Consider the following 16,757-nt stretch of genomic DNA (forward strand, 5'->3'; position numbering starts at 1 on the left):
GAATACAAGTAGACTATCACGTTTCTACTCTACTAATACGTTAATATGGAACGTTAAGCGAAAGTTACCATCTCAGATGGTCAAGATAACGCACGTTATCTACACATATTAAAAAGTACAGTATTAGCGATGAGTACCTCTCTGTCGGTCCTCTCGTCGGCGGCGCGCTCGTCGCTGCTGAAAAGAACCTTTACTGCACCCTTCTCTCCAATGCGGTATGACACTTCACCTGGAAGGAATAATATGATTACTTATAGTTTTATATATGTAAATATATGTAGTTCTTGTAAAATTTTAAAGTAAAGCCATATTATTTTTTACTTCTAAGTACCTACATACAAATAGAAAAATGCCTATTTCTCTAAATAAATATATTGTGGAACGTTATATTTACAAAAATATATGCAGACGAGGCATACACGAGTCATAAAAAAGGCATAATGACAACAATTTTATGAGAAAACATCTAATTTCTGACGTAATACGGTATAGATTTGCGTGATTACTGTTAGAGTGGAAGTTAAAACGACAATATGCCGGTATATAAAACGACATTGTATTTAACGTGTGACTGTCGTTTAGTAGGTATAGGAAGAGGCTAATTTAGACAATGTCACCGACAAGGACTAAACTAGAAACGGACCGGTTGTGACAGCCGTGAGACCTACTCGTATGATTTACCTATGCTCTTTTTCAATTGTATGCTAATGTTATTATAGGTAACTTGAACTTCTTTTTAATATTATGTACTATTTTTTGCGTTGCCATATTTACCATTTAACTTAATGAATTTTAAAAAAAAATGAAATAGAAATGTAATTTTCTAATATTAGTCTAATATTTACTAAGTTGTAAAATACCTAATATTAGTATATCTAAACTTTAAATAAATAGAGATATTTACCTGGATCAACCCAAACAGTAAGTTCTCGTGGCAGGTGTTCAAGAACATCACGAACTGGCACTCCGGATTCCCTCGCTGCTCTTTCCAATACCGGATCCAAAGGGCCACCGGTTTTCAAACACCGGAAGGCTGACCCTCGGCACGGCCGGTCTGGGTACCAGTGACCCAGAAACTTGTCTTTTAACGCCTTTTCTAGTTCTTCACCAAAAATGTTCACCCGTCGTCTGGGCAGCTTATTGTATAAATACGATATGACGAAATTGAGTGCTACTTGTACTTCAATATGCATTGTTGAGGTCACTGTAAATAAAAGAAAAGTCTTGTTAAAATTAGCTATATAAGTCGATTTTTTTTTCTAAAAATAGTGCTTAAATTTTAAATACCTGAGCTAAAATATTAAACCCGTAAACAAGCGTTAATTTTGGTAGATTTTCATGAAATGATCACAACATCTCACAAAATCACGTATAATCTTAAGATCGATATTACTATCTCGACGATAACACTTGTTACTTAGACTGAACGAGATAGCTCACATCTTACGATCGAAGTACGAATAATTTTAAGCATGAACATAAACATTTGATAATACTTTTTTTTCAGGTCCACGCTGTACACATCATATAGCAGGTAGGCTGAGAGAGGGAACATAGTGTTAATAAATTCCGTTCCTCATCTTCCGCCGAATTTAGTAAATTATAATTTTTATTCAGCCGAGTGGAAATCGAACCCACTACCATCACGTCTACAGTCACGCTCTTGTACCACTGTACCACGATATCCACAATTATATTTATAAATATAAATACATTACAAGCATTTTCATAAAGAGTTGTACAATTATTTATTTAATTTCTACATTTGTAGGTAGCTAGAACCAACAAAAAAGCACAATAATTTTCGCAAAGAAACTTTTTTACGGCAATCATACAAACAATTTATCGCTTCTATTGCCATTTTATTACTATATTAAAATAGTAACTAAAATATTTAAGTGTCTAAGTTTAACGATTCGCGAAATTTCACTCACGAAGGGCAAAACATGCGAGGTTTTACGACATTGTAAACTAGAAATGTCACCGAAAAGAAAATCTAACGAAATATAAGGCATAAATCGTATTGTTTTGATGGCGGTCGTTGCTCCCGTTACGTCTGTTTAGAGGACTGGCTAATTTTATTTCCGTACCAAATTAACTTCGGCCTTCCACAGTTGTTATGAATAGACGCGTAGAGGAACGATAAGATATTTTTTTAACTTCATGCTGTCTTCGCGCACAGCATAGTGAGCAATGGGAACCTGGTGTTAAAACACTCCGTTCCCCATTTTCCGCCGAATTCCGAAGGAAGTGTGTTGATTGGCGTAGCTCAACGCCGCGATATTAGGGCGAAGTTCATCCCACAAACTGTTGTGCCCATGAATATAGTATACTCTACATATGAATATAAAAAAAAACAGATAAACGTTTTTTCCCCTTCTTAAAACAGGTTTTAAATGGCAGTTCTCAACGCCGCGCGTTTTCTACTAGTGAGTGCAGAACATAATTGCTTGGTATATTTACAATAATAAATAACGATATATTGATTCATTAAAACTGTTAATTGTTTTAATTTAATTCCAAACATATTATGGCTTCAGGACAGTGTTGTAACAGTTTAACCGTTACAAGATCGTGCACCCATGTAACATAAAAATATTATAATATATTAAAATTTTCGTGAGTAGGTATAACTTATTATTTATGTAGCATGAAATTATTAATATTTTTTAACACGTGCACATTATTTTCGTGAATATAGTAATAATCAAAATTTCGATTTCATAAATGGAATTTAGTTTATTTTAAAAACATAATATCTTTTTAAAATATAGCTAATAATGTGGTATTAATTAATTCTGACAATTAAAACGCAAAGCCTACAGAATTTCACTTCGTTCCTCTTGGGGAACGAAGTCTCTTAACACTAGTTTTCCATGGTTCCTATGTCTACCCTGCTAAAAAAGAATGAAAAAAAAAACTTTAAAACCTATCCCTACTTACAATTTGTTAATTACAAATAAATCTTAAATTCACAGCAACATCTGTTAAAACATCATTAATCAAACTCAAATAATAAAGTTGCTATTACTTTCTACGCTTACTAAACTACATCTACAATATAAATTCCTTTTAGTTATATTGCCTTAAAATCTGGTAACACCATTTATGGAGCAGATCACGTGCTGGCTATACGACCACGTGAGGAGCGTTCTTGCTGAGCGGTCCACGTCATATGACTTTCAACTCTATTAACTACTTCATTTTGAAGTTTAGAACTTTTAAAATAAGCTGGAAGAGCTTATCGGTTTATGTGTTACTTACTAGCTTTCGGCTTTTTTATTAAAAATATTTTCGAATTATTGTTAGACATTTCATATATTTATTGATCCTAGTCGTGGTGCAAGGGAACAAGCGTGTGACTGTAAAAGCGATAGTTTGTGGGTTAGATTCTAAGAAGAAATGAAATATTTAATATTTTCATTTCTTCGCTCTCGTGTGGAAGCATAACGCGGTGTTGAGTTCCCCCATTCAACACGCAATGAAATTCAGTGGGGAATGGAGTGTCTTAGCATCAGGTTCTCTCTGCCTACCCTCTGCCTACCATGCGGGACATGAAAAAAATAGAAATAATAAAATAACACAATATTATAAATCTCAACTTTTATATATAAGTATGTATGCATATTATTCATGTGAAACCCAATACAAAATGAAAGTAAAAGAGGTTTCAAAATTCATTTCACGCTTCAAAAGCTGCGGCGTGGGAGATAAGTTGTTATGTAATTTATAATATAAATAATAAATATATATTTATTACTTATGTATATTAATAAAAGAGTAAAAAAAATTCCAAGTAAAATAATAAAAATAATATCAGTATCTCATTTAAGTAAAAATAATTTATATTTATTTCTCGTATATATAAAGATATTTTTTCTAAAACTAGGGGACTCCCATTAGAATATGCAGTAGGAGTATGCACTGGTATCTGAATTTACATTCTATGCGCACAATTTACATAAAATGCAAATTGTGCTTTTTTTGTTTTGCTTTGCATATGCACTCGTATGTATGATTAGAATCTATAGAAATTCTATAGAAAATATTACGAAACCACTGAACTAGTTTTGTGCATGGTAAAGGTATAATATTGCTGATCCATTTCCTTTTGGAATAAAAATATTTAAACAAATTTAATATGAGTAATTATTTATTATTTTGTGGATCATACAACCTACTTCACGCTTTATCCCGTCTTCTAACTTAACAGAGGAAACGATTATTGATCCCAGCACCATGTTATTAGTAAGTATTTAAAACATAAAAAATCCCCCAAGTGAGAATCGAATCCTCAATCATCACCAACAGACAGACATTTCCTATCACCACTAAACTGATGTCCCATAAAAAAAATCTATATATTTAAAGCACGAAGCAAGTCATCGATAGAATCAGCGAAGTAGAAAATAACTTGAAGTTCACTTTTAACTTTTGTATGCAGAATACGAATGATTGCTTTTGGTCGTGGTTTCCATTGAAATAGGTATAAAAAGAACAAACGTATATTGATTTTACAGAAGCCATTGGTTATACTATTGTTACCGTGTTGTAATTAAAACAAGCCAATGATTCTGAGGCCGTTGTGGCTCAGCGGTACAGCGTTTGATTGTGAACATAATGGATGTGGGTTCGATTTCCACTAGGGAGATGCAATTATTTGCATGTCCTTGCTTTAGTAATAAGAAGTAACGTGGCGTTAATTCACGCAATATTTTAACAATAAACCGGAAAGTGGGAAAAGGAAGTGTATTAAAAGTAGGTACCCTCTACCTACCCTGCTATTTACGGCGTTTAGCGTTCGGGGAACGCGTAATGGGAACTGGTCTGGTTTTATATAAAGTTTTCATACGTAGGTATATACAATTGCACATGATCGCTTGGACTAGTAAAGGAATCAAAATCAATAGATCTCCTGCCTACATTGGAAATGCCAAATAATTTTGTAAATATAAAATAATGCAAATAGTTTTTAGGTTTTTTATGTAGATAAGATTTAAAGCAATTAAAACTTTTATGAAAATGAACATACAAAATATGTTTTAAATACAGAAAATGTAATCACAGGACAGAGAGACGAATAACTAAAAAAATAAAGCTTAATTTTGAATTAAAATGTAACATTTTTGAGGTTAACCATTAATGTTCCAGAAGAGGGCTTAATGAGTTACAATAAAACAGTCTAAAAACCTTTTGGGGTTTCAACTTGGACCAACTTGAGCTGTGGTCAAGAGCAAAAGGAAAATTTATACAAACCTTACTTCTGAACGTAAGTTTGTTAAGTTAGTGTTAAGTTACAGAAAACTTATATAAATAAATGTTAGGGGTAATTAAAAGTTACCCTACAGTTGGACTGTCTTTACAAGCCTACAAAGTGGAAGGGCTTGAATTTACGATTAAAGAAACTTTAAATTAATCGTTAGAATTTATGTATCATTTATATAGAAATTAAAATAAGTAAAAGTAAATTATTTTTTATATTAATTATTATCGCATCGAAAGTCATATGGACTTTTAAGATAATATTAATTATTCCAATAAAAATGAAGAACGTCGTAGCGCGTATTGTATAAGCGTGTGACTATAAACACGACAGGTTATGGGTTCGATTTCAACTCGAGGAAATTTAATATATTAATTTCCTCTGCTAACGAACGCAATGCCTCCAGAATTCGAAAGAAATATCTTAATGGGAACGGTGTGTAATAGAACTAAATTTCCAGTACCCCTCTGCCTACCCTGCTAAGTGCGTATACAGCGTGAAGCACAAATTGCAAATTTAATATCAGTTTTTAAATTCAACTCTTATCTATATATATAAAATCGAAAGGTCTATATATAGAAACTCACTCATCATGAAATCTCAGAAACTACATGTGCTAGGAATCTCAAATTTTGCATTGGAGTTACTTATAGGACGTAGGTGCTCGCTAAGACAGGAATTTGCAATATTCGACTTTTAAGGGGTTGTTTTTGGGGTTGAAAGTTCGTATGAAATTTCGTTACTACAAATCTAGGAGTCCCAAATTTTGCATGGACGTCACTTATAGGACGTACTTACGTACTCATGGTGACAGAAAGCCGCGGGCGGGCCGCTAGTTTTTAAATAAAATTTAGCTGATAATCAAATTACATAGAATCCTACACACGCCTGTCACATCTCACGCCATACCCTATTAAACGTTCGCAATGTTATATTGACACTGATTGATTCGACGTTAACATGTTAGACTGTTCCTGTTGTCATGTTGAATGGAACTAATGTACGCTATCTGGGACGTAGGGGTGATATTTTAATATTTAATCTGTATATTATATTATATATATTTAGTTAAATATGTTTTTCTTTCTTCCCTTTCCATGGTTAGTAAATGAAAAATATAATTTAGGTCATTATAATTAAATTAACTAATATTACTTATTAACCAAAGTAGGGATTATCTTTGGGAATGAGAGATGTTAATAACATAAATAAGTTGTAAATAGTGTATAAAAATTTTGGACGTAGCTGATTAGAGAATATAGCTTAGTGGTCCAAAGTGCTTGGACGGTTTCCAATAGGCACGGGTTGAAATCCCGCTACGTTCAAATTTTTATACGTTTCTAAAAAAGTATGAATTTAAAGTCTAAAGATAACGAATATATAAAGTCCTCATATATTCTTAAATAACCTATATTTGCAAGATAAAAAGAAAGAATTAGATAGAAATAATAAGAAAATAGATCCTAGAAAAACTTTTTATTGTAATAAGACTATTCAAGTATAAGCGAGAGTGTTTTATAGCCTCCAGTGAAAATAAATTAGACGAGGCAATAAATTTAACAACGAATAGGTAGGAATGTTCGTTATTTTCGTGTGAAATTCAAAGTTAGGTTTGTGGTTACGTGACGTCACGGAGTTACGTGCGAATACAAATATTAGCTATCTGCTTTATCGCTCACGTGGTGTACTTTATAAATATTTCGAAATCGATGTCGAAATAAAATAGCTTAGGAGTTTTGGAGTGGTTGATGGTTCAATTCTATTGGAGTTCAGTTAAATGTTTCAGTGGAAGATTAGACATGAACATAATGATGAATATAGAAAATATGATTCCAAGTATCATTTTCCGCCCAATTCTGGAGGCATTTCGTAGTGAATGGTAGAACTCAACGCCGCGCCTTGCCAGTCGAGGTAATTGGTGTCGACCAAAGCGACATACATTAAAAAATAATGTATATTTCATTTTTTAGATTAGGGGCCGAACCCCTACCAGTCTATTTTACAGCACCCCTGCGGCACAACTGGCCTCAAAGTCTGGCAAGTTTAATTTGTTGACAACCAACACGAAAATCAATATTTATTTCCTAAAGTAGACTGGCAAATAAATCGTGCTATAGTTAAACGCAAGCTAAATATATGGATCGACCTTCACGCTTCAGAGATGATATGTTTAGGCATGGTTTAACCTATATTTACTTAGGTAATTTAAGCCAAAAAATATAGCGAAAAATAAACAAATATTTTGTTTGCTTATTTAACTTACAAAACTATGATATAAACAAAGTTATTATTATTTCACAGCTCTAGTAAGACAATGGACGGCGTTGACCCTTTATGGAATAGTCAAAATTGAGCGGTAAGTTATTTACAAAAAATCCTAGAGTTAAGATATTCCGTTCTCCACATTCCGCCAAATTCTTGAGACATTAAGTGCTGCGTGGCAGAACTCAACGCGCTTTGCTTCATTACCAGAGCGAGAAGTTGAAAACATTAAAAAAGATTCTTACCCAACTGGAACCAAACCCACAACCACCACGTTTACAGTCCCACGCTTGTTTGTATCACTGCGTCACCACGGCCTCAAATAAAACAGTGTTAAAATCCACCACTGAATTACACTAAATAAAAGCCTTGGTATTTGACATGACCTTACTAGAGGGTGGAGGTGAAAGGCGGTAACTATCCACCTGGAATGTATAATTAGATGATGTGTTCTAAGGCTGTTACTTAGGTAATAACTGGATGTACTACATCCATTTAGACAGCTAAGTACGTTGTAGAGACGTAGAATTATTATAATAATATTTATTATAATATAAACTCTACAGATACATATGAGTTTCATTCTTTCTTAGACCACTCACGAAACTGACAAAGATAGGCAAAGAGAAACTAGTGTCTGGGCACTCTGTGCTTCGCTTTTCGTTAGAATTTGAGATATTCCATATCCAATGGCGGAACTAAACGCCGAAAATTGATTGATACCCTAAAGATGCTGAAGAGAACAAAATGATATATCTTTCGTCTCTGCCTATAAAAAAAATGTCTTGCAATATGCTCTAAAAAATATTTATATACATCAAAAAGGAATTGCTGATGCTGATTCATATTGAACGTACGATTCTGTTTATATTTACCAAACAGTGGTTTGTTCCGGTTTGTTTAAGGCAAAGCGCGGTTGGCTTCGTAAACATAACATGCCCCATAGGTCCCCGACTATATTTATTGATTTGAGAAAAATAATATAAAAATACATATAATATACTTTATTTTATTATACGTGATAGCTTTAAATTTCCTCTTTTGAAAAAAATATTTAACAGGCTTAAAAAATATATAATATTAAAAAATATATATATTCATAGTTTTCAACAAAAATGAAACTACGAAAAATCTAAGCAAAAATAAACGAATGTAGGACAATGCTTCTTCTATTATGTTACACTAACTGTAACATTATATTGATATCTTATTAATTACGTTTATGTTGATATTGAAAACACAAAATAACAATTAAATAATAGTTGTAAGTAGCAAATACATTTAAAAGAATAATCTTTATCTTACAATCCACTAATATAAAGTATTTCATGAATAAATTTATTCCTCAATATCTCCATACTCTACATACAATGTAATAGTTGGTGAAGAAGATATTAAGGACATTAGAAATTCAAATATTCCTTATAAAGTTTCGCAAGATGTGCTGCCATCGCAGACGGTTTTACAGCTTCCAACTCATCTGGTAATCGATTCACGAGAATGAAAACGAGCGTTGGGGGGCGTACGGCCTTTAAGTTCTGTCCTATTTATATCAGTAACCCAGTATCGACCCGGCGCCCCACTGCCCGACAACCCCTAACTTAGAGCACACGATAAAAACACTTGTAACAATGTGACCAGAGCTCATATTGCTGTGATCGCAAGCGGTCGGTGGCTCGACGGTTGAAACAGTCTGGACGATTTTGATTTCTGACCACAATTAACCATATGCACTTCTCAATTTAGTCGAACTATATTAGTTTGGGACGAAATATTTAAAAGAAGAAGGGGATGCCTCCAGAATTCGGCAGAAATTGGGGAACGGAGTGTCTTAACTCTAGGTTCCCTCTGCCTACCCTGCTGTGTGCGGGATACAGCGTGAAGACGGTTTAGCATATTCTGTGATTTTTATTAATGTCTTTTGCGAAGGTTCACATATTTTTCAATAAGCTTACGTTGGCTTTGCCTCAGAATTACCATACGTCGAGATTGATCTTCAGAATAATATTATTCACATACATATATTCATATGAAATATTGAAGTCAATTTAGGAAAAATGTTTTTCATTACCTAAATATATGTGGAAAAGAATATATTTTCTCGACATATATTTCTTAAGGAATGAAAATGTGATTTTTCAAGATATGTATACAATGCTTCTAGTTATACTTTCTAACCACGTTGTTGTTATTTAATGGTTGCTTATGTCCAGTAACTTTAACTATGATTTAGAAGCTAATAAACAAAAAGAAGTCTGACTCTATTTTATCAGTAACGGAGTAAATAAAACAAAGTGCAAATAAAAATAAAGAGAAATACCACATTATATATATACGTATATTGTGCTCTTAATATACGAGATCGAGCGGGAAGTCGAAAGTAGTCTCGAAATCTTATTATATAAATCTATTTAAATACATTAGTTAGAATATGTAATGTGCTTAATTATTAGCTATATGCTTATACCATTTGAAAAGCGAGAAACCGAGGGTAACTAGTTTTTAAAATAGCAAGAGAAATCGCTTACATTTCAATGAAAATATTAATTTTTAATATTTAAAAATGAATATAATTTTTTATATTTAAAAAAATATAAAGAAATGTCTTCCTTCAGACTTCTACAAAAGATATCAAAATATTTTCTTTATTGCCGCTTCTGCTCATATTTAGAGACAGTGGTGTATGAATGGGTTGCATTCATCTACGTTACACTAGTCCTCACCTAATGGTCTAATATATTGTTATAGCTTAATAATCCTACCTAGAGATTCGCTGGCAACATATTAGATGTTAGGGGACTGGTTAAACGTAGATAAAATAAATAAAGTAGTATTGTAGTAGTATTATATCCTGCGAATGTACAATATATTAAAAAAATATATATCTTTCTTCATATTATATTTTATAAATGGTAGCTTTATGTTCATTTGACGATTCAAAATTGCTTGCAAAATGTATTTCAATAAATAATATTTTAAATTGATTTTGAATTTTTAAATATGTTATTAGGTTGTAAAAATATATTTGGGGAATGGATCTTTTTTTCTTGCTCTGGTAACAAGTCGAAGGGCAGCGCCGCGTTGAATTTTGTCACTCAACACGAAATATCAAAAATATATGTATCTAATAAATCTCCAATATCAATTTTTACCGATATAATCTACATAGAATTAATTTACAAATTTTGTTACATTAAGCATCGTTAAATATGTCGCCAATACCACGACGGCTTCACAGTAAATTTTTCTAGTAAAATAGCAGTAACCTACATAACAAAAACCTTTTTTGACATTCTACTTAATCAATGCCTCGGAGATAAAGCTTATTATATATACCTACTTTCGTCACCGCTAAGACGTCAATTGAGTTTGAATTCTCCCGACGCCCATTTTATCGCTCTTGGAAAGCTTTTAAACATGTTTTCCCTCCGAGAAAGAAAAATGGATCACCCCAATTTTTTTATTCAGTTATCTTAAGACATAGCTCCTTTCTTACTTGGTCATTAAACTACGTTCGATAGTACTGGGCTATCAATTTGACATCTTAAATGTATTTTTACGTCAAACGTTTCAATGTAGACTTTCAGCAGTTTCATAAAATTAATATTCAAGATAAATAGGATTTCATTGGTTTGTTTAGAATTGTAAATAGTGTGTAAATGAACGTGACGAAAATAAATAATTTATATATTTATCAAGTTTCTGTCAAGTACCCATATGGAGATATAAATATAAAAAAGGTAAAATGTGTATAAATATCATATATATGTAGATAACATAAGCTTTGTATTTTGCACATAACTTTTTATACACTTTACTATAATGGAAGCGCCGTCCGGCTCGAAGGACCAAAATTGCTTTGTTTCCTGCTATTTAATATGATCGTTCAAACCATTTTATGGCCATGAAAGCTCTCCCGGAGGTATCTGTGTATAATCAGCCGCGAATATCTTCCTGTAGGTACCAATTTATAGGGCAACACCATCTGTTAAGAGTTCATTCACTGTCGCTGGTCGACGTTACGTAAACCCTTTGTAAATACACGTAAGTTATTTTAGCACTATTAAGATACGATACGGGCGGTAATTTCATTAATAAAACCAAATACAGTTGTTTTCAGTACATTGCTGTATTTATATTTGATGAGCAAATCTTTAATTAATATTTAATGGAGTGTGCCTCTATTCCATTAAAATTTGTTTCGTTACCATTTGTATAAATTATACAATCATTATACATTTCGTAACAAAGCTATACTGTGTTTTTTTACTATTACCTGCCAAAAAATATATTCTACTTAGTATTTTGCTTAATATTACATTCATATTGAATCAAAGATATGCTAACTGGATCAGATTCCACTCGCAAAGATTATTTATTTAACAATATAAATATGACGCCAGTCATGGCGTAGGGGCGGAATCGTACGACTGTAAACGCTAAAGGATGTGGGTTCGACTCTTACTTCAGGAAGTGAAATATTTAACATTTTCACTTCCTCGTTGTTATGGCAAAATGTGATTCTAGACTCTAGAATTCAAAGTGTCTTAATGGCAACTGCTTGAAGCAAAATAAATAAAATATAATTTTTCATTCAGTTCCTACTTACTACGTTTTCGTCAGTCATGTACTTTCATAGTTACTACCAGTTTAATTGTTTATAGTTGACATACATGTACAAGTAGGTACACCTATATACCTAATTGCAAGTAATTATTGTATTTACCTACTTGTTACGTCTGTTGGTACCCTGATAGTTTATCGTTATGCAAATTTCAATACTACGCACTTTCTCACATGTTTTCGGATGGCACGCTCGATAGCTATGTGGGTTATCTATGTTTTGTAAATGTGCTCGTCCCATTTAAATACCTTAACTTGTAAATTTTGATAAGAATTCCGTTTTTGAATATGTCACACTAAATTTTAGTGATAACAAAATGTTTATATTATAGTGCCTTATGCAATATTAAAGTACCTACGTAGGAGTTTTAGATCCTGCAATAGCTTAATATATTCAGACCAACAGAGGTGATGTAGAAAGATTTATTATACTTAATTAAAAGATTATACTTAAAATTTATTTAAAAATGATAAGAAAATAGTTTGTGATAATATTTTCTATATGGAGATAACTTTCTTTTCTATATGTTTTAGCAGAATAAAAGGTTCCGTTTAAAAATAAATATACATCTATTGTATAATGGAAGTACGGACGACCCTTATGGCTTCTATTTTTACACTTCAATGGAAACGTAGAGCATGACCCAATAAAGTATAAATAAATATATAATAATTATGATTATTTATTATTATATATTTAGATATTATATATTAATAAGCTATTCGTTTTTTTTGAGGCTAGAAGTAGTGCACAAGCGTGTGACTGTAAACGCGAAAGGTTGTGGCACTCAACACGCAATGCCTCCAGAGTTTGAAGGAACAGAGTGTCTTAACACTAGCATATCTCTGCCTACCCTGCTATATGCGGGATAGAGCGTGAAACTAAAAAAAACATCTTTCCGCGATAATTTTAATTATGGTATTCCTAATTATTTTGTAAACAAAATAATTTAACCATTGAATGAAGCTGTAATAAGTTCAATTAGTAAAAGTACTTATTGAGTTTGAACAATTTTAAACCTGATTAAATAAATAGTTAACAATTTTCTTAATTGTTTACGTTTAAATTAAATATACGAATGCTATTTTCGTTGGAAAAACATTTCAATGGGTCACGTTTATTTTTCTATAAAAATATTCCTATATTTTATACGTAACTTACTTAGAATATGGATTAACTAATGTATGAATAAAGAATTTGAGAAATAATACACTTTTTTCTACTATAAGAAAAAAATTACTTACTTTGATTATATATATACAAACATATAAAATAATATAATATATAATACCTTTGTTTCTACATAATATGCAGTATAATATAAAATAATGTTCATAAAAGTAAATATAGCCAGCTCGCTCTAAACAAACAAGCTAATTAGTGTCACTGAAGCAATAAAGACCTTAAAATAGAGGATGCGGTATAAATAGTTTTAATAGCTGTGAAATTTGTAATAGTCTCACATATTAGGTGAGTTAACAAATTGTATGTTGTCTTTGTTTTAAATTTATGTATAAGATAGATTGATTATTATTAATAGGATTAGTAATGGACAATATTTATATTAAATTAAATATTTCTTGAGCCTCACGATCTATCATATATAGAAGATAGGCAACATAAGTTTTTGAGGCCAGTGGTGGCGCAGGGGCACAAAGTGTGCCGCGACTGGTTGGGGGTTCGATTTCCACTCAAGAAAAATAAATATTTATTTACCTAAATTTATATTTCTTTGCTCTGCTGCTCAGGTAACGCACGGCGTTGATTTCCTCTTTTTAACATGCAATGCTTCTAGAATTTGGCGGAAAGTGGGTAACGAATCTTAACACAAGGTTCCCTCTGTCTACCCTGATGTATGCAGGATATAACGTGATGCTAATTAAAAAAAAAAAAAAAAATTATTAAATCGCGTTTGTTTAAGTTAATATAGAAGATTTTTTATGACATAGTCCATAATTTTCTTAAAAAACCTAATAAGTCACATGACACGAAACATCAATTATGTCACACGATGATAGATTGCCCTTAGGAAAGCCAGTGCGTCCTCTGAGATACCTACTATGATTGATGGACTAAAACATTTCGAGGATAAGATAAAAGACTTCATCACTTTATGTCAATAAACGCTTTTTATAAATGTCTGACAAATTAGGTATTACTTGTAATTTATTATAATAAAAAGTAAGAATAACATGTATGTAAGAGTTTTTTTTAAGATTTTTAGATTATATAGAAAATATTGTTTTTGATAAAAATATTGGGAAAGCATTTTTTAAATTTTCTTTTAAATAATTGCAAAGTAAAATGAATAAGTACTGTAAGTTATTCAGGCATTAAAATATTACATTATAGATGCAACTTTGAATACATTTGAATTTTAAATTAGCTAGTAATAAATGTCTTTTAAAAGACTGTAAATATGAAGACTATTGAAACAGAAATAATTTAGAGTCATAGAAATTTAAAGAATAATTTACTTAGTTTGTTTGCTTTTTCTATTTAATTTTTGTTCAGTTTTTTACTTTTTCCATAAATAGGCAAAGGACCCTAGTGTTATCAGTTTTCTAATGTTATGCTACAGTTATCATTATCCGCCAGATTTGGAGACATTACGTGTTGAGTGGTGGAACTTTTAAACGCCGCGTATTATCTACAAAATAAAATATTTCTTCAAATGGGGATCGAACTCACAACTGTTGTCGGACGCTTCCTACTGTCCCATAATAGCCTCAATGGAAAGTTATAATAGAGTATTACTTATAGACAATATAAATCAATAAACTAACACAACATGCATGCTATTTTTAAGCAAGATTACGTTTATGTAAGTAGGCGGTATTTAAGGCAAATATTATATAATAACGATTTTCTGTGTTGGAAATTGTTATTATATAACATAGATATCCATACCTATATTATAAAATCGAAAGTAACTTTGTCTGTCTGTCTGGTTGTCTGTCTTTTACGCAATCAGGGCCAAACCGCTAATTTAATTGTGATAAAATACTCATATAGAGATACTTGAGGGTCTCGGGATAAACATAAGATATTTTTTTTCTCATATTTGTAATATTTTCGTAATATTTTGGTCGCTATGCGACCGTTGCTAAGCAACGATTTGCAAAGTTTATTGTTAGAAAATGTCACCTAAAATGAGCTTGCTTAACGCATCTCTCTATTGAAAACTGAAAATAATTTCATAAATATATCTAATAAATATTCATATAGTTCAAGCGGGCGTAGCCGCGTATAGGTCCTAGTATAGTATTATATATTTTGTAATTTTAAGTAACACTTTCTTTAGGCTTTATATTTCTTCTTTACAAAAAAATCTTTTTATTTATATAAAATTTAGACTGGTAAGACTAATAATTGCTTGAGGGGTGTCTAGACTTATTTACATTACTGATATTAGACTTTTTTACTTTGACGATTTTGTGTTAATTTTTTTCGAGAAAAAACCTATAGAATATTGTTATATTCTCCACTTTTCATTTATTTGCAGGAATTGTGTATTTAGTGACCAATATATGGCTCGATAAAAAATAATCCGGTTGTACTATTGAAGTTTGAACCCGCAACTATCGCGAACATTTAATTAGATACGTTTCAATTAGGTCCTATCGGTGAAAGTTTTTATGACTATTAAAAGTCGTAGACTTACATATGGACATTATATTTTCATCAACGACCATTATTTACGTGTTTTACATTAAAAAAACTTGCTTTTTAATGGAGACGTTTTAGTTGTAATTTTTTTTTACATAAGATTTGTCTATTAAGTCTAGTCGACGTTAGAGACTTAGCTGAAAAAGATTTGGTTACTTTAAAGTTACTCTTTTACTTTTACGAGTAAATATAAGAGAAAATTGGATTTTATTTTTCATTAAAAAGATTCAACTATTAGTGTAACATATGTTACTGAAAAGCGTGGTTTGATAGAGTGGTGTAGGGCGTCTCGTACATTAGGTTAATCTAAATTTAATATTTATCTTGAATTTCTCTTTAAAATTGTTGCTTGAAGAAAGTTCCTGACATTAAGTTATATCTATCGTAGCGCCTTAGCGATGGTTGTGGGTTCGATCCCTATTCTGGGAAATAAAATGCTTATTAACTTTTTTGTAGGCGATACTTCTAAAAGGAAGGAAGGAGAAACGGAGTGACCTATCACTTGGCCTTTTTTTATAAAAACCAGGTCAATACTTGAAAATAAAAAAAAACAATCAAGCAATGGTATCAAAGAAACAAATGAAAGTAATCAACTAAACAATATATAATCCATATAAATGAAACGGTCTACCGTAGGTACAAATTAAAGCAGTGCGGTCTGACTCCGCCCTTATATCTCAACTTTGTAATGTGGGACGGTGACGTCAAAGTTTTCGCATTAGGCTCTCGCTCGTATCGAGAATGAACGCTTCTGTCCTTGACGTAGCGAATATAATTCTATATTTTCGTAGGGTATTCAAGTAAATGTTAAATTTAATTAATCTATATTGATGCCGTCGTGCCTGCCTATGAGCTAAAGCGTGTGATTGTAAACGCAACGACTGTGAGTTCGATTCCCGCTCAGAGGAATTATTTATTAATAAATATTATCATTTTCTC

At 31.7% G+C, this 16,757-nt stretch overlaps 1 protein-coding gene across 2 annotated transcripts in view; it reads right to left on the reverse strand.

Moving 5' to 3' along the window:
• The window catches only part of Tob (Transducer of ERBB2), a 39,889-nt gene that overhangs the window by 2,264 nt on the left and 20,868 nt on the right, over positions 1-16,757 (reverse strand). The window contains exons 1-3 of one of the 2 annotated variants that reach the window (XM_085205373.1): positions 1,288-1,309; positions 905-1,204; positions 138-229 (exon numbers count right to left, since the gene is read on the reverse strand). In XM_085205373.1, the coding sequence (XP_085061499.1) occupies positions 138-229; positions 905-1,193 (381 nt within the window). In that variant the 5' untranslated portion in view covers positions 1,194-1,204; positions 1,288-1,309. Of the gene's footprint in view, positions 1-137; positions 230-904; positions 1,205-1,287; positions 1,310-16,757 lie in introns of those variants that run through there. The other variant, XM_085205372.1, reaches the window with a different exon arrangement.

The sequence above is a fragment of the Heliconius melpomene genome, chromosome 20, assembly GCF_056956725.1.
Source record: "Heliconius melpomene rosina isolate 202511_hmr_F chromosome 20, ASM5695672v1, whole genome shotgun sequence".
Taxonomy (NCBI): domain Eukaryota; kingdom Metazoa; phylum Arthropoda; class Insecta; order Lepidoptera; family Nymphalidae; genus Heliconius; species Heliconius melpomene.